We start from the raw sequence: 19,891 nt of genomic DNA, 5'->3' as shown, positions 1-19,891 counted from the left end.
AAACTGGTCTAGGTCCAAAGAGTAAAGGTAATGTAGTGCCACGTTAAATATGACTCTTCGTCTCCGAAAGAATACCTCTTTATCCTCGAGGGCTTTCTTGGCTTGCAGTGCAATGAACTTGGTGTTGGAGATTAGAGAACGCCAAGGCTTTGATACGCACCTGAAGCGGCATAAGGACTTCACTGATCGCCTTGAAAGAATCTCAACTATGATCTCGGCTGGAAGGGGGAATTGGTGCCCCGTCAGCTCGCCATTGTGTTCCATTTATTGTGTTCTTTAATCTTTGCGCTACAGGTGATTTTCACTGGCCAGGTGTGTGGTGACCCGAGAGGGGGGTCCCACAGCACCGCGACTCCGAGCCAATGAGGAACCGACATGTCACGAATAACATCCCGATAACTCATCAACCCGAAATCACCAGGCCTTTTGGGTTCAGACTGTTGGTTTACAAAACACTTTCTTGGACAAATCACTCTAGCAACCGAACAACATATTTTTAAAGGCGGAATTTAAAGTGGGCTAAAGGATTTGGGCCTACAATAGGAGCCCAATTTGGGAAATAACAAATCACTAAGTGAATACAAGTATGGGAGACGCGCCCCAGGATTACGGGTCTCCCGGAATTTTTGTAAATAAGCGAATAGGAAATAAATAAATAAATAAAAAGTAAATAAATAAGTTCTTTTAACAAAGTTAAAGAAAAATACGCCAAGCCGGACCAAGTGCCTCCCCTGCACACTCCCCGACCACACGCTCGAAACCTGCACACTGTTGTATGGGTGAGCTTTCGTCCTCGCATGCCCAGTAGGGGCCAACCCAACCATGCTAGGTTTGAAAGATAATATATCTGAAAATATTTACTACATAATATTGTGCACGTTTATCGAAAATACTTTAAAAAGAGGCAACCACAAACATTTATTTCTTTTTTCAAAGCATATGCAGTATGCTTCACACAATTTGGAGCTCCGAGATACTTACCTGCCGGCTAAACTAAAATAAATATGTGACCGACCTGGTTCGTCATCCTTCGAGAACCGGCCAACTACTCTGTAGTCTTATGACTACAAGTAGCGAAAGTGTCCATTTCCTGCCTCTGAGTCTCCTATGACTGGTTTACTGTCTGTACTCACCTTTCCTAGACAAACATAGGAGCACAGCCCCCTCTGGAGGTTCACGGTTATCGACACCGTGGGATCCCTAGGAATCTACACATCTAGGTCCCATTCACTTTCATGTCACAAGTACAAACATACAAAGGGTACAGTATCTCAACATGCAAGTCTAGCCTCGGTTTTCACAATAAGCAATTATCAGTTATGAAAACACAGATATCACGAGACATCGACCAATGAACAACCAAAAACGCACTTGCAGGCAACATATTAATATACTTGAGCATTCCACATATAGAAAAGCCTCTAACAAGGAAGAGACAGCTCACCCTACCTGGATATGGAGTGCTCGCCAAACTTAGTTTCGTTTCCAACTTTGGATACTTCGTCCAATTTCATGTGCACACGCTCAGTCCTTTATAATAAAATTAGACCAATAAGTAACTTGACATCATTAACTTAATCAATCGAGCACCTAAGGCATTCACTTAATTTCCTTAAAGTCCATTGAATTAACCTTTAACATAAAAACTTACTATCCATTCCCAAATAATCCAAATGGTATTGCCTTTGAACCATTTGGGATATGGTGATTATACTTAGCACTTTGACTTCATTTCTTTAACCTTTTTATTTTAGAAAAACAAATCACAATTTCCATTCCCGAACAATTCACTTAACATAGTAAGCTCATTCGGATATGGTGATCACACTTCTTCCCATATTAAAATTTCGGTCAACCGGTTTGACCTCATTTTATTTAGCCTTTAAACCTTAAGCAATTAAATAGCAACCACCATTCCCGAATAATTTCATTATACGATAAATTTGGGATATGATAGGTTTGGAATATTTCTATTCACGGACCTTAAATTGAACATCCCACATATTAATTCACTTATCCAAAACCGGTCCATTCTTATTTACCACTTTTCTCATGCATTTGACCAAACCACCAATTCCATTCTTATTTTACACTTTGACGTTGATAACAAATTCATCCTTTTAATTCTCAAGACAATTCTCCTCTATTCAATAAGCCGATTCACATGCAGCATAACCATATCTCATTTTGTTTACTTAGTAATGTCATAACTTCTATCAATACAAATAGCACACAACCATATAGATCCCAGAATGCACAGTCCCCTTACCATTCTCCTTTTCCAAAACAGAAACCAGTTTCGTCGTAGCTGCAATCCCACCAACAGTCACTCGAATTCCTGGCAGTAGGACAAGTTTAATAATCCAATTCTTAACCAAATTCATATCCAACACAGAGTTCATGACCCTTACCTCAATCCATTTTCAATGGAAACTGACCCAACAGTTCTTCTTCTCCAAATCTTCAAACTCCCAGATTCCAAAGCTCAGGATTTCCAAAATCTCTCAAAGCAGAACAGCAACTTAATTAATTAATCCCAACGTCCAAACAACAATCGAACTCATAACTCAAGGGCCTGCATTCCTTACCCATTTTCAGTTCTGCCGAGACCATAATCTCCGTAAGGTGCTGCTTCTTGCAGTCTTTCTCGGTTCTTCATCCTCCCATCAAGAACACAAATCAAAGCCAAGACCAGAAGCTTCACTCTCCGGTCTGAATTCCATTATTTCCTCAAGCCCAGAAAACCCAAGGTTAGAAAATCGACTTCTCTCTGAATTGGAATTCAAATAGCCAACGAACGGGGCTAGAGAACGTCTTACAGGACAAGGGATTGAATCGGTGGTATACCCGCGGAGCTATGGCGGTCTACGCGCCAGCGGCGGCGCGTGTAGCGCGTGCGGTGGCCCTGGTCTGAATCGGAGGTCGGCATCTCAGAAACAGGTGGGTAGTGAGGCGCTGATTACACCTATGGAGGTAGTTTAGCTCGATTTCGACTGGAGGTTGGGGAACGAAGGCATGCAGAGCTAGCTACGAGTTCCGGCGAGCTCGTACGGCGGTTTTCCGGCTTTGGGATTTAAGGCATGGTCTCCTCAAGGTTTGGTGCTTCAATTTCTGATAATGGTGGTGTGAATCAGTGACTGGAGACCGGAGGATTATGGAAGGCAGTGGTGTCGCAGGTTTGGTGGTCGCGTGTGGAGGCTAGAGATAATGCATGGCGGTGCTGGGCTCGGGTTTTGGTCGGATATAGGAGTTGGTTCGAAGGGTGGAGGCTGTGTCAAAAGGTGGTGGCCGGAGATTGGGTTTTCCGGCGTTTGCAGATGGAAGAAGAGAGAGAAAGTGAGAGAGGTCGGGGAGAGGGATGTCGCCGAGAGAAGAGAGAGGGAGAGAAATGAGGCTAGGGTTTTTCTCAAGTTCCTATTTATACTCGTTTGCGAGAAAAGTCAAATTTGCCCTTGCGACGAGTTACGAAATTCTCCTAGCTAATTGTCTTCGGTTTTGGGCTCGTAACTTTTCTTTCATTCATTTTTCGTCGGAAACTTTTTAAGTCATTCCTGGACTTCATCCTAGGCCCAAAACTCGATTTCATAAAAACCCAAATTCCAAAACTTTGTTACAACTTAATTCGTCTCACTTTCAGATTTGCTTCGACAATCTTTCGTCCTAATGAACTTTAGTAATCTTTTTAGGCCCAAGAGGAAGAACCTTGGCCCAAACTTAAATTTTAAGGCCCAAATCGTGATCTTGAGACCAAAATGACCTGCAAGGTCATTTCCTCCACTTAAATCACCTTGCGGAAAAATCTTATTGACGAAAATTACCTTCGAAAATTAAACAAAATTTTCAGGGGCTCACAGGGTTCAAAGCCAAGACAGTGAGATAGCCAGGATGGGGTTATTGTTTCCATAATTCCATTGTGGCATTGGATATGGTTGAAGAGTCGTTTCGCAATGTGGAGGTCCACCAAGCTAGGAGAGAACCTCCATATGTGCTATCGAGATATTATGGGGGTAAGGATCAGTGCTCGCTTGCATTGTTTGAGATTCTCCGACCGTCTTGTTTCGACATTTTGGTCATGAAAAAGTATGGTGTGGCGGAATCATGGACTAGTTGTTCAATGTGTCTGCTAGGATCCCTGGAGGAAGGACCTTATTTTCCACTCATTTGGTTTTACAAAGAGTGGTCTAGTAGTCAGAATGGGTGATGGAACGCTCAAGTGCTAAGACCCTAAGGACAAATGTGGCTTATGTTTCAAAAGATTGGTTAATTGTTTGAATGAAAGCAGTTATTTGATACCAACGCTTGGTGGTTCAAGTGATAAGGAGCTTGTTCCCCTTAAGTAAGGTCTCGAGTTCGAGCCTTGTGAATGGAGCAGCCAGCGTTGGGAGAGCTTCCCCCCTAAATGGGGTCCGACCTGGCTCGAGAGATTAGTCCTTGCCTACGGGTGGGGGATATCCTGGTTTAACTGAAAAGGCAGTTATTTGATAGGATTTGTGGTCTGTTGTATTGTTTCATAGTTTTGCATTAGTGATTCAACTTTTGGCCTTTTTTGATATTTGCATTCTGTTTCATCTTTCATTTGTCCCTAGCTTTATTTCCTCTTACTTACTCTATGTTTGGTACTTTGGTTTTAAGAGTTACTTGCTCCTACCAGAGTAACACATTTGTGAAGGATGATTGTACTAGATGCATGTTTACTTCAAATTTCACCGATATGAGGTTTGATGTGTTCGCTAAACAACATAGGTACTCTTTTTATCCTTTTTTTTTATTAATCCAAAAGATCAAACAACAGGGATGACATCGTAAACTTTCAACTACTCATAGAATTTGAAGTTACAGATGCCATGAGCCGATAGGGCCTAATTTTTTCTAAGACAGAGATCCTTAGAAAAAAATTACAATCCTCTGCAACTAACTTCCCACTATGTGGTCGGTGAGCCGTAGCTTGCAGTGGCGGAACCACTGTTCGGTCTGCAGGGGTTCGGACCCCCCCCCCCTTCTCCAGCCTTCTTATGTAGTCATAATTATATATTAAATACATAAAACTAAAACGTATGATGAAGAAGAAACTCAAAAGTAAATTGTAATACAAGAGATAGAAATGTTAATTAAAACTCATAATTATGTACTTACCAAAAAATACTTTTCATTAAGTATTTACTAAAGTTTAAAAGAATTCAATTAGTGAGATTAAATCTATATAGGAAACAAATAAAAATTGTATAAAGAATGGACGTCGCATGAACCTTAAGAGGACATTAATTTTTTGTATATATCTACATTATGTATATATATGGTTTATTTTCTTAACGAGATTACGCAATATACATCGAGTGCTTAACTTTGTTTAGTGTCCGTTTTTTTTTTTCCTTCTTATTCTGGACCCCCCCAAGTTACAAATCCTGGTTCTGCCCCTGGTAGCTTGTTAGTTAGCTAGCTTAACTAACACCGTGGATATCATGGATTCAAATCTCACTGACATCAGGGGGTGGGGTGGGGAGTGTTCAAAAAATAATAATATATATATATAAATAAAAATAAAAGTTCCCACTGTGCATTTTACCCATGAAAAAACTTCGCCCACTATTGTTTAAAAAAAACAAAACAAAACAAAACGACTCCCCTCACTCTATCTGTAGTAATTCCCCGCTTTATTTGATAAATTTTCTCACATCCATTTAATTAATTATTCAAAACCATCAGGTGTGTATTTTTCCATTGTATATTAAGATAATTTGCAATATTTAAATGGATGCAAAACAGCCTATTGTACACATTGTTAAATAGTAGCAATTTACTTAGTTTGTTAAGAAAGAAATTGTACGTAGCTACTAACTTTTACGTGGATACTTTTTTTGTCTGGTGAGTGAGTAATAGTTGATTTTCTTTACATTTCGATAGAGCAAATTCCGGTGGGAAACTCGTTCAAAGGCACGCGAGAAGCGGCAAACATGCAATGCTTTGATTCACAGATCGAGAAGCAATGTAAGGCCTCTCGAATTTTCTGCAACAGAACCACTCAACCAGTGAGCTATAAATACATATATAGACCTGGTGAACTGAGCATATCAACTCAAAGCAAGCATTCAAAAGAGAAAGATGGCCAATCTTTCAACTCTAACTGGGATGTTTCTGGTGCTAGAGCTGGCAATGTCGGTCAGCGCGCGCACTTGGGCTACCAAGTATGCGAGTAGATCCATATTTTCATTTTAGTATATGTTTCGACTTTTTTGTTCTTATATTCATTGACGCGTACGTCTGTGTTGTTGAGTTGATGAATATGTTTATGAATTGATTTAGGGACGAGAATTCCGGTGGTGGCAGGCCACTAACTGAGGAGGAGATAGGGGCATGGATAAATGTTCTGAGGGGAGCCGAGATTGCTCTTGAAGCTGATAAAATTCAAACAGCTAGTGCCATGGTTGCAGGAGTTGCTGCCAGGTTAGATGCTATCGATTTGCCTGACGATGTGAAAGAAGCCAAGCTTCAAGAAATGATGAAAGCAATTGAGCAGTCGAAGAAGATAATAAATCCAAAGCTGTAGCTCTCATTAACGCAATTGGAGCGGAGTTCGAACACCAACACGGAAATGCGCGAGGAAGAGGAACTCTGCAGAGGCAGTTACACCAAACTGAAAATTTGCACAGCGTACAGCCGGTGCTAGCAGGCCGTTTGAAAGATGCCTTCACAGCTATTGAAAGACAGGAAATAGCCAAAGCTCAACGGATTCTCCACGTTTTTACCATCTTCTTAAGGATAATAAGGAATTATGTCAGGATAAAAAAACACTAATATTTCTTCATGCCATCCACCAAACTGAGCAGTATATTAAACAAGATATGAGATCAAAAGCTGAACAAACTCTCCAAGGAGCTGCCTTCGCTCTTGGAGTTGGAGTTCAAAATCAGCTACAAGAAGGTCATTAATTTGTCGAGGGGAATAATTAAGCAAGTTAAGGACAGGAGAAATTTATAATTTAATTGAGGTCATTAATTTATCAAACATTTGTTTATCAAAGTTTTACTGTAAGTTTAATCAGAAAATTAAGTTATATGAAATTGATCAGACTTTTTCTTTTTTACCCCAATATTTTGTTGCTACTTATAGTACATACTAAACCTGAGCTCCCAGTAACTGCTCACAGCAATAGTGCAGGGATGCTTTTGTCCCTGCTTCCGTGGGCTATGGCTATGGAGGTTCAAATCGGATCGAGGAAGGGGAGATCCTGAAAGGGATTTCTCTCTGCTTCGATTTGGGACCGTTCTATGGTCGTCAGCTTGGTGCAGGGGATGGATGTGGCGTGTCAAGGCGATGCAGCGGCGGAAATCTTCGGCACGACGGCTTTTTGATGAGCGGTGGCGGCATGATGGTGGAGGGGCTCGTCGGCTGCGGCCTGCGGGAGTGGGGGTTGGACCGGGCCTTTGCTTTAAGGCTTTGTTGGTGGTCTTTATTGTATAATTGTTTAGCTTTTCGTTGTTGTCTTTCCGTTGCTCTTGTGGTGTTGTGCTTTGTGTTAGGTGTTTGCTTAGTCAAATAAGTCCCTACTCTCACGAGCTAGGGTTCTGGTGTCTTTGTTTGGTTGGTGTGTGGTGTTATTCTCAGGATCTCAATTTACATCTTGGTGGTCAAAGTAATGGGGAGAAGCTCCCGCACATGGTCTGGCGGTTTTGGGTCATGGTGCTTGAGGGAGTTGCTTTCTTCTTGAGGTTAGCGGTGAGGATGTGCTTTGTCTCTTGGGTGAGTCTGGATGATGTGCCATTGATATGGCGTTATTTCCAGGGACTATATGTTTTACTCTCGATGGTCTCTTTTTTTTCTTTTAAAAAAGAGGATCAAAGGATTTCACTCCTACCCCCATGGTGACTTGAACCCATGACTTCATCATTAGGTAGTGGGTGCTCTAACCACTGAGTTAACATCACTTCGTCTCTCTCAATAGTCTCTTGCTCTCAACGTGATTGCCACTTGTTCTTGCACGTGGACTGGTTGGTTTGGGACACGGTGTTGATGAAGGGGAGGTGGCTATTTGTTATGTTGGATGCAGGGTCTAATCGTGACTCTCGGAAGTGGTCTTACGTTGTAGCCCGAGTTGAAGGGCGATTAGGTTGGTTAGGGATTGGGCCTGCTTGACTCATGGATGTCATCGCAGATGACGGACCCGTAACTGAGGTTGCTCTTTGGGAGAGGTGTGGGGATTTATGTCCATCACCGGCTGTTCCCGCTTTATGTAACCGTATTTTATGGAATATAATGCTTCTTTCTTTCTCAAAATTTTTTTAAGTCAGAAAGGGATATGATTGTGTTTCTCTATCCTTATCAATTTATATTAGAAATTCATCATTCACTTATCATCCACTTAATTAGAGTAGGGGGATATATGATGGTTTGGTTTCCATTCAATACAAATTAGTGGCATCCAAATAGCTAGTTAGGACCTATAAATATTGGTATCATTTGCGGGCTTAGCAAAATCATCAAAGTATAATCAAGTTGACAATAAAAAATGCACACAAGGTCGTCAAAAACAAATGGGCTTTGACGTACGTGTCATGTCAACATAAAAGATAAATATAATAAAATTTCACTATTATCTGCTGCTGGCCTACTGCTCGCAACCTCTATCTCATAGTAAATCAGCCGCATTCATGGGCATCTCGTCAATCTGTGTACTGTTCAATGTCTCTTAGGATCTTGATATCATCTTTCTTGACAAAGTTTATTGCCGCACCCTTTCGTCCAAACCGACCCTAACGACCAATCCTATGTATGTATAGCTTTTGATTATTTGGAAGATCATAGTTGATAACCAGCGAAACTTGCTGAACATCGATGCCCTGAGCCCAAACATCAGTTGTGATGAGGACTCGTGAAAGACCTTTCTGAAACTCTTTCATAATAGCATCAGCTCGCTCCTTCTGAGGCATGTCTCCATGCGTTGCAGACACAGAAAAGTTACTAGTCCGCATCTTTTCAGTAAGCCAGTCCACTTTTCGCCTGTGTTGCAGAAAATAACAGCTTGTGTGATCGTAAGGGTATCATAGAGATCGCACAGAGTATCAAACTTCTTTTTCAACTGCAACGAAAAATTGCTTGATTCCCTGCGCCATGACCACACACATTTAGTACACAATATTGCATTCGAATAGTAATGCATCATCATCAAAAATATGAAACAACATTATTCCTCGTGTATATTAACTTACCTCCAAAGTCAGCTCGTCACGTTTAACCAGGATCCTTATAGGATCGGTCATGAACTTGTTGGTCATCTCCAAAATTTCATTAGGGAGCGTCGTGGAGATCAAGCAAACTTGTAGGGTATCTTGTAGATGTCTGTAGACTTCGTAAATTTTCTTCTTGAAGCCTATGCTCAACATCTCATCAGATTCATCAAGAATTAGTAGTTTGATGTGTCGAGTGCGTAGACTTCCCTCTTAATCATGTCATGGACTCTACCGGGAGTTCCAGACACCACCTGAACTCCGTTTTCTAGCTTTCTGATATCCTCACCCACGCTTTTGCCTCCAATGCAGGAATGCGCTTGAATACTCATGTAGTTTCCCATTGCCAGTATCACTTTGTCTATCTGTGCCGCCAGTTCCCTCGTTGGAGACAATATCAACACCTGAACCCTAGAATACATTGTAACTAATTAAACACATAACAAACAAGCCTCAACACTACCCCTAAACTTAATCGTAGATAGTAAAGTAAAATCCAATGAAACAAACTAGCTACGAGAACTTTATCAGGCTTTGAAACATGTGATGCTCTAAAATTTCCAAACGGAAAGGTCTACATGCAATAATGTGTTATTAATCCGATTGTGGTAAACTAAGTTAGGTCCGTATAGAGGTAGACTAATTTGCGGTGCAATTTAAAATTTTAAATAGTATTGTCTAAGACTGTCGTCTACCATTAACATGTACTTGAATAAAACTTGAAAAATTATAAATAATCCCTAACCCTATAGACTAGAACTAAAATCAATCAAACAAATTAGGGAACCTACTCTCTGGAGGAGGTGTCGACGGTTTGGCAAGAAGCTAGGGCAATCATGGAGGTCTTTCCAGTGCCAGATTGAACCTGAGCTACGACGTCGCAACCGTCGATTATGGGTCTGATGGCCCTTTGCTGGATGGCGGAGGGCTTCTCGAAGCCGTAGTTGTAGATGCCTCGGAGGAGCTCGTCCTTGAGGTTCATCTGATCGAAGCTCATGATCGGCTTTATATCATCTGACGGCACAAACTCCAGCTTCTCCTTCAGCACCTTGCCGCCGCCCTGAACCAGTCGGGTCATCGGAACCACGCTCACTCTCGCGGTTGCTATTGCTGCCATGTTTGGTTTGTCGAGTTGCACCAAAATATTTAGGTTAATTTGTTAGAGTTGTTTGAGAGAGTTACCTAGTAAGTCCCTTTTATAGGGTTTGGTGTACTTTGGCGTTCCTTACCGCCCAAGCAGCCTTTACAGGTCACCAAACCTGTATTCATCTAGGAAATATGTATTTTACCCTTTTTGATCTTGGAAATATGTATTTTACCATTTCAAATTATCAAACAATTTTATAAGATTTGTTTCGTATGCATATTGCCTCCAAAGTAAGGGCTTAGCTCGATTCCGGAGCACTCCAGATCTAGACCAAGCATGAAACTCCAAAATATGGGCTTATGTACCATGCCTCCTAGATTGGTCAAAGCAACACCAAAGCTTGAGGCTAAAAACGCGGTTGCTTTCTGTACGCGTTGTACCGACAAGTAGTAACATGTATCCAAATGTGTAGCGTTGTATACATGTATAGTTATGTATTAAAACTAACCACTATATGCAACGAATTAAAAGAAAACATTGCCTTGAGAATTCAGATTAGGTTACCAATTAGTATACTAAATAATAACTCAAGGCTTGAGTTCGAGTTTCTTATTATTGGGTTTAGGATTTTACCTAGAAATTAACAAAGTTAAACATGTGATAATAATTGAATGGAATCGCACTTATGTTTAGTCACTAATTCACTATTATATCTAGATCATATTTTCTTGGCTCAGTTACTGAGCAAGTGATCAATCACCACTGACAAGACCTAATATATAGGGATGGCAAAAATCCCCAGCGGGGCGGAGCTCCATTGGATACCCGCCCCTAATGGGGAGAGAATTCGGGGACAAATGGGGAATGAGGATGGGGATCCCCAATTCCCGCTATCTAAGATTGGGAATGGGGCGGGGATGGTATTGTGATCTCCATCCCCAAACCCGCCCCAATAATATATACATATATTTAACTTATATATATATATATTTTAATTTATTTTTTATAATATAAATCACAAATATATACATTTACTACTTTACTTTAATGGTTACCCTTTTACTTTAATGGTGTTTTGACTTTTGCACTCACTGAATTATGATTTATGAATTTAATCATATTTTAAATTTATTTGTTGTAGATTTTGATTTTATAAAAGGCAATATAAGAAAAAATTATTTTATTTATTAAATTCTTATTGGGGATTTGGGGCGGGTTTGGAGGTTTAGTCCCCGATGGGGACGGGGAATCCCCAATATATTTTTATTGGGGATTGGGGCGAAGATGGGGGTAGAAAATGACCCCGGGGACGGGGATGGTATTGTGATCCCCATCCCCAACCCGCCCCATTGCCATCCCTACTAATATAGTACTCAAGAGTCCAGAGTGGCTGCTCCAGCCTATAAGGAGCCAAGCTAAGAACTTCCCTTTTTTTTTTTTTTGAAATAAGGAGCCAAGCTAAGATTTAAAAAACATATAATTGTCACACCCCTTTTTGAAGGATAATACATATTTCCCATGCAACATAGTCATATGGTATGAAAAAGGAGAGAATCCTAGCTTTCTCTCTTCCAATCCCATGCACAGGTTCTTCTCAGTACTATCCACGCTCGTCTGGTGGCAGCAAGACGCCAGTGCCAATTTTAGTCGCGCTGACTTTGTGGTGTCACTGCTGGACGGGTGATGCATATAGAGAGAGTGCTTTGTGAATTTCGAGATAGTCTTGACTTGGAGATTGAACAAGATGGTGTTGCTGGACTCGGTCTTGCGGCTGATCTGTTGAGAATGCGGTCATGGCTTTAACGATGTGGTGGGTTTAGATATGTTTCTAGGTGTCGGTGAAGACTCGATGGCATCAGTTTCTTTGCGATGTGAGGCACTGGTCTGTGGAGATGAGGGTGGTCACGGCATGTATCGACGACCATACAAGGAGTTGAAGGAGGTAGCTCTTAGTTGAGGTTGACCAGGCCATCTATTTGGGCTTTGGGCTGGAATGTTCTTTTAGACCATTAGGATGTTGCCCTTCTAATTAGTTTAGTTTTTCTTTGCTTCTCTATTCCCTACTTTTCTAGGAAATTATGCACTTTTGTGTTTTTGTGTGTGCTTATTTACTATGTATGTTTCATAGTTCATAGGCTCGCTTTTAATAAGTGAGCACTGGATGTAATAGAGAGTGGTGCTAGCGTGCCACTTTTTTCTTACTTACCCATTATTATGTTGGTAGTAGAAGGTATTTATTCGTGTCATTCTGAGTTGAATTAAAAAAAAAAAAGGATAATACATATTTCCAAGATCAAAAAGGGTAAAATACATATTTCCTAGATGAATACAGGTTTGGTAACCTGTAAAGGCTGCTTGGGCGGTAAGGAATGCCAAAGTACACCAAACCTTATAAAAGGGACTTACTAGGTAACTCTCTCAAACAACTCTAACAAATTAACCTAAATATTTTCGGTGCAACTCGACAAACCAAACATGGCAGCAATAGCAACCGCGAGAGCGAGCGTGGTTCCGATGACCTGACCGGTTCAGGGCGGCGGCAAGGTGCTGAAGGAGAAGCTAGAGTTTGTGCCGTCAGATGATATAAAGCCGATCATCAGCTTCGATCAAATGAACCTCAAGGACGAGCTCCTCCGAGGCATCTACAACTACAGCTTCGAGAAGCCCTCCGCCATCCAGCAAAGGGCCATCAGACCCATAATCGAGGGCCGCGACGTCGTAGCTCAGGCTCAATCTGGCACTGGAAAGACCTCCATGATTGCCCTAGCTTCTTGCCAAACCGTCGACACCTCCTCCAGAGAGTAGGTTCCCTAATTTGTTTGATTGATTTTAGTTCTAGTCTATAGGGTTAGGGCTTATTTATAATTTTTCAAGATTTATTCAAGTACATGTTAATGGTAGACGACAGTCCTAGACAATACTATTTAAAATTTTAAATTGCACCGTAAATTAGTCTACCTCTATACGGAGCTAACTTAGTTTACCACAATCGGATTAATAACACATTATTGCATGTAGACCTTTCCGTTTGGAAATTTTAGAGCATCACATGTTTCAAAGCCTGATAAAGTTCTCGTAGCTAGTTTGTTTCATTGGATTTTACTTTACTATCTACCGTTAAGTTTAGGGGTAGTGTTGAGGCTTGTTTGTTATGTGTTTAATTAGTTACAATGTATTCTAGGGTTCAGGTGTTGATATTGTCTCCAACGAGGGAATTGGCGGCACAGATAGACAAAGTGATACTGGCAATGGGAAACTACATGAGTATTCAAGCGCATTCCTGCATTGGAGGCAAAAGCGTGGGTGAGGATATCAGAAAGCTAGAAAACGAAGTTCAGGTGGTGTCTGGAACTCCCGGTAGAGTCCGTGACATGATTCAGAGGGAAGTCTACGCACTCGACACATCAAACTACTAATTCTTGATGAATCTGATGAGATGTTGAGCATAGGCTTCAAGAAGAAAATTTACGAAGTCTACAGACATCTACAAGATACCCTACAAGTTTGCTTGATCTCCGCGACGCTCCCTAATGAAATTTTGGAGATGACCAACAAGTTCATGACCGATCCTATAAGGATCCTGGTTAAATGTGACGAGCTGACTTTGGAGGTAAGTTAATATACACGAGGAATAATGTTGTTTCATATTTTTGATGATGATGCATTACTATTCGAATGCAATATTGTGTACTAAATGTGTGTGGTCATGGCGCAGGGAATCAAGCAATTTTTCGTTGCAGTTGAAAAAGAAGATTAGAAGTTTGATACTCTGTGCGATCTCTATGATACCCTTACGATCACACAGGCTGTTATTTTCTGCAACATAAGGCGAAAAGTGGACTGGCTTACTGAAAAGATGCGGACTAGTAACTTTTCTGTGTCTGCAACGCATGGAGACATGCCTCAGAAGGAGCGAGCTGATGCTATTATGAAAGAGTTTCAGAAAGGTCTTTCACGAGTCCTCATCACAACTGATGTTTGGGCTCTGGGCATCGATGTTCAGCAGGTTTCGCTGGTTATCAACTATGATCTTCCAAATAATCGAGAGCTATACATACATAGGATTGGTCGTTCGGGTCGGTTTGGACGAAAGGGTGCGGCAATAAACTTTGTCAAGAAAGATGATATCAGGATCCTAAGAGACATTGAACAGTACACAGATTGACGAGATGCCCATGAATGCGGCTGATTTACTATGAGCTAGAGGTTGCGAGCAGTAGGCCAGCAGCAGATAATAGTGAAATTTTATTATATTTATCGTTGATGTTGACATGACACGTACGTCAAAGCCCATTTGTTTTTGACGACCTTGTGTGCATTTTTTATTGTCAAGTTGATTATACTTTGATGATTTTGCTAAGCCTGCAAATGATACCAATATTTATAGGTCCTAACTAGCTATTTGGATGCCACTAATTTGTATTGAATGGAAACCAAACCATCATATATCCCCCTACTCTAATTAAGTGGATGATAAGTGAATGATGAATTTCTAATATAAATTGATAAGGATAGAGAAACACAATCATATCCCTTTCTGACTTAAAAAAATTTTGAGAAAGAAAGAAGCATTATATTCCGTAAAATACGGTTACATAAAGCGGGAACAGCCGGTGATGGACATAAAATCCCCACACCTCTCCCAAAGAGCAACCTCAGTTACGGGTCCGTCATCTGCGATGACATCCATGAGTCAAGCAGGCCCAATCCCTAACCAACCTAATCGCCCTTCAACTCGGGCTACAACATAAGACCACTTCCGAGAGTCACCTCTACCAAGCAAATTACCTTAATTTTACTCAAACTAGGTCGATTTATTACGAAAGGTCATCCGAAACTAATCAAACATAACTCATACAAGAATCAAAACTTATACTTAGAAAGCCACAAAACAAAACTCTTTACCCCAAAAAATACAATTGGATTATTATTCTTCTTCCTCCAAAAAAAAAAAAAACAAAATTTGAGAGAATGCAAAAACATACCATGTGAAAGCCACTGCTCACGGCGAACATCAAGCTTGCTCTGCTTCAATTTCGCTAACCGGTTCGTCTGAGAAACATAACCAAATCAAAGTAAGAACATAATTCAATTCCCAAAATATATAATCGTTTAACGTAAAATTTCACAAATTAGCCAATCCATAATTCAAAAATTCAATCTTCAATCTTCGCTTCCATTTCCCGCAACATTTTCTCACACATGCACACACATGCAACCACAGAAATAAGGGAAAGAAAATTGAGAGGGCTTACCCTCTTCTTCTTGGCCAGGTCTTTGGGGAAAACAGGAGAGCAGGAAGAGATAGAATCCATTGTGATATTTGATTGAGAAAAACCCCCCAAGTTGTTGGGAGAAGAAAACCCAGATAGAAAAAGAAGAGGGATTTGGGATTCGGGGAAAAATTGAAAGAGAGAAAAATGGGCAGAGATAGGGAGGGAGTGGATGTCACGAATGCCCCCGTGCTTTGCGTTTCTTCCTCTCTCTCTCTCTTTCTCTCCTCTTTTTTAACTAGATTTTCTTCCCAACACTACACACACTCCTCTGCCCGCCGGTTTTATTACCATAATGCCCCTGGGATGCTCGGATTTGCTCTTGTCATGGGATTTTTCAAAAAAATTTGAGATTTTATGGTCACTTTATTTTTGGATTTAATAGTAATGATGGAGATTAAATAAAGAGGTATGCACCGGTGGCAAAGCAGAAAAGTCTAGTGTTCAAGATCACTTCTCTTTTAACATTAGTTTTTTTTTTTTTTTTTTTGAGTGAGACGGAGTTTTAATGCATAGCAGAACTCGTCTTAATTAGGAGAACTCTCTTTGTTCAATACATCAATAATAAAAGCAAGAGTAATACTACTTTAAATAAAACTTTGTGAATTAGAAAGACCATAATGAGATTGTGATAAGTATGAATCAAATAAGAATCTGAGATCCCATGAAGATCCAAGGAGATGTAAACATACACGATGCATTAGGAAGAATATCTCTCTAGAAACTAGTGAGAGAAAGTAGATCTGAAACCTTCCTCCCCCTTCTCTCTTGCCGAGATCTAGATCCAACCGGATTCGGATCTCCGGCTTGAGAGTCGGGGGAGCACACTCTTGTCCACCCCGTCCATCCCGTTCACCCCTTCAATCACCTTCTGGTTCCTCTCTTCTCCACCTACTTCACCCATCTACCATTTCTCAACCTCTCCACACCTTTCTGCTCTTATTGGCTTTATGTTAATGAGAACAACTCTCATCTTCACACCCTTCACCCCATCTGCAACCCTTACATTCTCCATCCCTACAACCCAAGTATGGCCTTTTGTCATCGATTTTCTACTCCTCTAGTCCAGATCTACCCTCGAAATTGTGCATGTCCTCTTTGGATGGCATTTGTTGCTAGTGCTTCCGGATTGGCTTCGTTCTCCACCACCTTTAAACGAACTTACACCCGTTGGTGTATTTTCGCTCCCAAACAGCGAGTGGATGGATTTTCGCGAAGAAGTACGGCAAATGACCACCTACTTTGTTGTTTTTGCCGAGTGTTAAAGGAATCAGTCAGTCTCAACTATAAGATGTAAAGAGCCCAGCCCATAAATTTATTAGTTGGTCAACTAATTAACAGCAGCTACAATCAGAATATTAAAAGCTTTAGCAATTAGCACTGCACAATTTTGCACCGATCATTCTTGAAGTAGAATAATTAGAACATTTGGAGAAAATTTAAATCCATTTCAAATGCATGTAACAATAGTTAATTTTCAAGTTGCGAAGGGCATTTCTGTAAAACCAAATACGATTAATGTGGCGGAGCTGAAGCCTCTCAAAGTCTCAAGTGGAGTGAGAAAGTTAGGCATGGCTAAGAGTGGATCCTAAATCGAGGAGTCCGTTTCCCTTTTGCATATACGAGGACACGTCATGGCCCCACGTGTTTGGTTCAATCTATCGTAACCACATCACAGACTTATTGTCCACCCAGATTTAACTAACATTGTTAAAAACTGAAAGTGAAAAAAAAAAAAAAAAATACCTGTATCCTGGCAAAATAGATATCAACACGAAGGATCAAAATTACCACGAACCACAGATTTTTCCAAAGCAGAACAATATATTATTAAATGAAGAACTGAGTAGAGTTGTAAGCTACTAATGTTACAATACTGTTACACTATTTTACATTGGAACTTAAATAACCTGATATGCAAAAACAACTTTCTCGTGCAAAAAGAATAGTGATGCAGAAATGCCTGCAAATTTTGCTGGGTATGAAGCTGACTTGTATATAAAGGTACGAGCACTTTGGGGTCGTTAAAACTCGGGGCTTTTCTGCTATCTCACCAATGTCTGTTACACTTGGTGTGTTTATGAAAGGTCCTATCTACGACAAGATCAACAACAGTACCTTTTCTACGGAATTATCATACACCAACTTTATATACACAACAATGAGCCATAGGCCACTCTTCTGACCACAACAAGCTACATGTCCAGGCCATTCTCTTTCTCCAGTCTGTCGGAAATCAAGTAGATGTCACCTCAAGGAAGTCTTTTTTGTTTCACTGCGACTATGGCTTCTACAGACGAAAAGCCAGGGGTTAGATCTCACTCCGACCAAGTATAGCATATGAAAGATAATGAAAGATATTTTCTACAAGAGTTTCAACAACATCTTTCTTGAGTCTACCTTGAGCGTCCAATCTCAAAGGAATTCTAAGCTATTATGAGACGGACAAGAATTTGTGGAACCGCTGTACCCTCGTCTGATCACAATATGGTGATCTGGACTCTTTCTCCTTTTCCTTCTCATACGGAAGAAGTAATCTTCTGTGTCGAGAACATAAGAGATCTGCCACATGATACTTTGATGAATAGAGCTCCGTGGGAACATAACATGCATGTAAATGTACAGATATTATTTTCGCAGCTGTGCTTACATTATCCCCCCCCCCCCCCCCCCCCCACAAAAGGAAAATAAAAGAAAATAAATAAATAAGGTTAATGGTTTTCTTTCAGTTACACTTCCTTTTACTCTTGAAGACAGAGAGATCCCTTAGTACTGCTGGTTGCCTTATTATAGACCATGACTTTTTAGTTTGATCATATATAAAGAGAGCATCTTAAAAGGTCCGACTGGATGACCATGAAAAGAACATGAAAATATGCTTTCATATGAGAAGTCCTTTCCAAAACACTTGCCAATTGATTGTTTGTATTGTCAACAAGCGAAGGGTGATAAGTAATTTAACGAGCATGCAAAGGCAAGAGATGAGATACCTTGGATGAGTTGCAAGCTATTTTACACTCCAACCCATTGACTAATTGAACATCCTCCATGGCATTGGAAAACGCAGTGGATTCATCTTGCCCTGCATATTTGCGCTTGTTTCTGGAAAAGGGTACAACAGAAAGGTATAATGATATGAGCAAGAGAACAAATAGGAACTACATCAGTTAAAATACTTCATCTACTAGTTTACTACTATGTTTCTTCAAAGAAGTATAATAATTTCAAGCATGTATCAAATCTTCTTGCTATCCATATAAGATGAGAACCATTAAAGAATGGAAATTAAAAATTAAAAAAAAAAAAAAAAAAACCACAATTAAGACAGAGAAATAGGGTCCTAAACAATATTAAATAAGATACTAAGTGCCTAGACACCTAATGTTACCCTCTAATACAGTGTAAAATCTGAAGAGCACATTATCACCTCTGCAGGGTAATTCCATGTGGCTCCTTTTTGCCAGGATAAAGTGACAGGAAATCATTGTGCAGATAAGATGAAAAATTAGGTTCCATAGAAACTGCCGACGCCTCAGGCTTTTCACTCACGCTGTCCATCAGCTGGATGGACAGCCGGGAGGGTGCAGAGAACTACAAAGAGAAGTCAAAGAAAATATATCATCAAATCTGACAGAAAAGCAAATTTAGGGTTTCGGGGTTTGGGAAGACAAGTGTCGGATGACTTACGAATTCCAATCTGTAAATGTTCTCGTGAACAAGGACACGTGTGTTTTCAAAATAGACAGAATCAATTAGCTTCCCTTTTTTCCGAGACTTTTCATATTCATATAACTGAAGAAGCTTATTGTCCATCTCATCAGTTGCAACCGTTTGAAGCTGCATAAAGAACCCCAATTCAGAACACTGGCAGAAAAAGGAGAGAGGAGGAGGGGGGGGGAACAGAAGGAGGGAGAGAGGGGGGGCGGCCACACAGAGACGCACGCACACACAGAGAGCATAGAAAACCAAGTGAGGATACCTGTTTAACAAATTTATATATTAACTTGTCCAATGTGAATAAGAAGTACGACTGATTTCCAATAATAGCTCGGCACTCATCCTCAAATTTTGCATTATCTGCAGATCCATCAAGCAAGTTGTACAGTGCACTCATAAACCTGCACAGTAAGTAAGAGAATAAATCACCCAAGATAAAAATGTTTTGAGCAGTTGTCACAATTACAATCTATATACAAGATCATAGTTGATGTGCAAATACCTGCCATAAAGATCTGGAGGGTTGCCATCCTTGGAAGTTCTCCACTTAGTTTCTGCTCCTACTGAATTTGATTTTGCAGATAAAATCCTTT

The 19,891-nt window shown here is 40.4% G+C and overlaps 2 protein-coding genes and 1 pseudogene across 15 annotated transcripts; 2 read left to right on the top strand and 1 right to left on the bottom strand.

Moving 5' to 3' along the window:
- Positions 1 to 678: 678 nt before the first annotated feature.
- LOC112181426 (paired amphipathic helix protein Sin3-like 2) lies at positions 679 to 19,885 on the bottom strand. 14 transcript variants are annotated; one of them, XM_040512348.1, is made up of 7 exons: positions 19,801 to 19,885; positions 19,561 to 19,699; positions 19,269 to 19,418; positions 19,009 to 19,172; positions 18,572 to 18,683; positions 15,294 to 15,360; positions 679 to 761 (listed from the first exon to the last, which is right to left on the bottom strand). In XM_040512348.1, exons 2-7 carry the CDS (start codon positions 19,693 to 19,695, stop codon positions 694 to 696), a joined length of 696 nt encoding a protein of 231 aa, XP_040368282.1. In that variant the 5' UTR covers positions 19,696 to 19,699; positions 19,801 to 19,885; the 3' UTR covers positions 679 to 693. The 14 variants fall into 14 exon arrangements, with proteins under 14 accessions (XP_040368282.1, XP_040368279.1, XP_040368280.1 ...); XM_040512345.1 differs by lacking the exon at positions 679 to 761 and adding an exon at positions 4,745 to 5,009; XM_040512346.1 differs by lacking the exon at positions 679 to 761 and adding an exon at positions 4,745 to 5,006.
- Positions 6,018 to 6,984, top strand: LOC121050913. Its single transcript, XM_040512354.1, has 2 exons — positions 6,018 to 6,182; positions 6,301 to 6,984. Exons 1-2 carry the CDS (start codon positions 6,100 to 6,102, stop codon positions 6,542 to 6,544), a joined length of 327 nt encoding a protein of 108 aa, XP_040368288.1. The 5' UTR covers positions 6,018 to 6,099; the 3' UTR covers positions 6,545 to 6,984.
- Positions 12,904 to 14,507, top strand: LOC112181429 (annotated as a pseudogene).
- Positions 19,886 to 19,891: the final 6 nt, after the last annotated feature.

This window comes from Rosa chinensis, unplaced genomic scaffold (assembly GCF_002994745.2).
Source record: "Rosa chinensis cultivar Old Blush unplaced genomic scaffold, RchiOBHm-V2 RchiOBHmChr0c44, whole genome shotgun sequence".
Taxonomy (NCBI): domain Eukaryota; kingdom Viridiplantae; phylum Streptophyta; class Magnoliopsida; order Rosales; family Rosaceae; genus Rosa; species Rosa chinensis.
Note: the sequence above shows the minus strand (reverse complement) of the source record. Positions and strands in the feature narration are given on the sequence as shown.

Coding starts and splice junctions, on each gene's coding strand:
- LOC121050913 (XM_040512354.1), top strand. CDS start 6,100: ATGGCCAATCTTTCAACTCTAACTGGGATGTTTCTGGTGCTAGAGCTG. Junction 6,183..6,300: donor GCGCGCACTTGGGCTACCAA/GTATGCGAGTAG, acceptor GAATTGATTTAG/GGACGAGAATTCCGGTGGTG.
- LOC112181426 (XM_024319772.2), bottom strand. CDS start 19,695: ATGAGTGCACTGTACAACTTGCTTGATGGATCTGCAGATAATGCAAAA. Junction 19,173..19,268: donor ACATTTACAGATTGGAATTC/GTAAGTCATCCG, acceptor TTCTCTTTGTAG/TTCTCTGCACCCTCCCGGCT. Junction 18,684..19,008: donor CATGGAATTACCCTGCAGAG/GTGATAATGTGC, acceptor ACCCTTTTCCAG/AAACAAGCGCAAATATGCAG.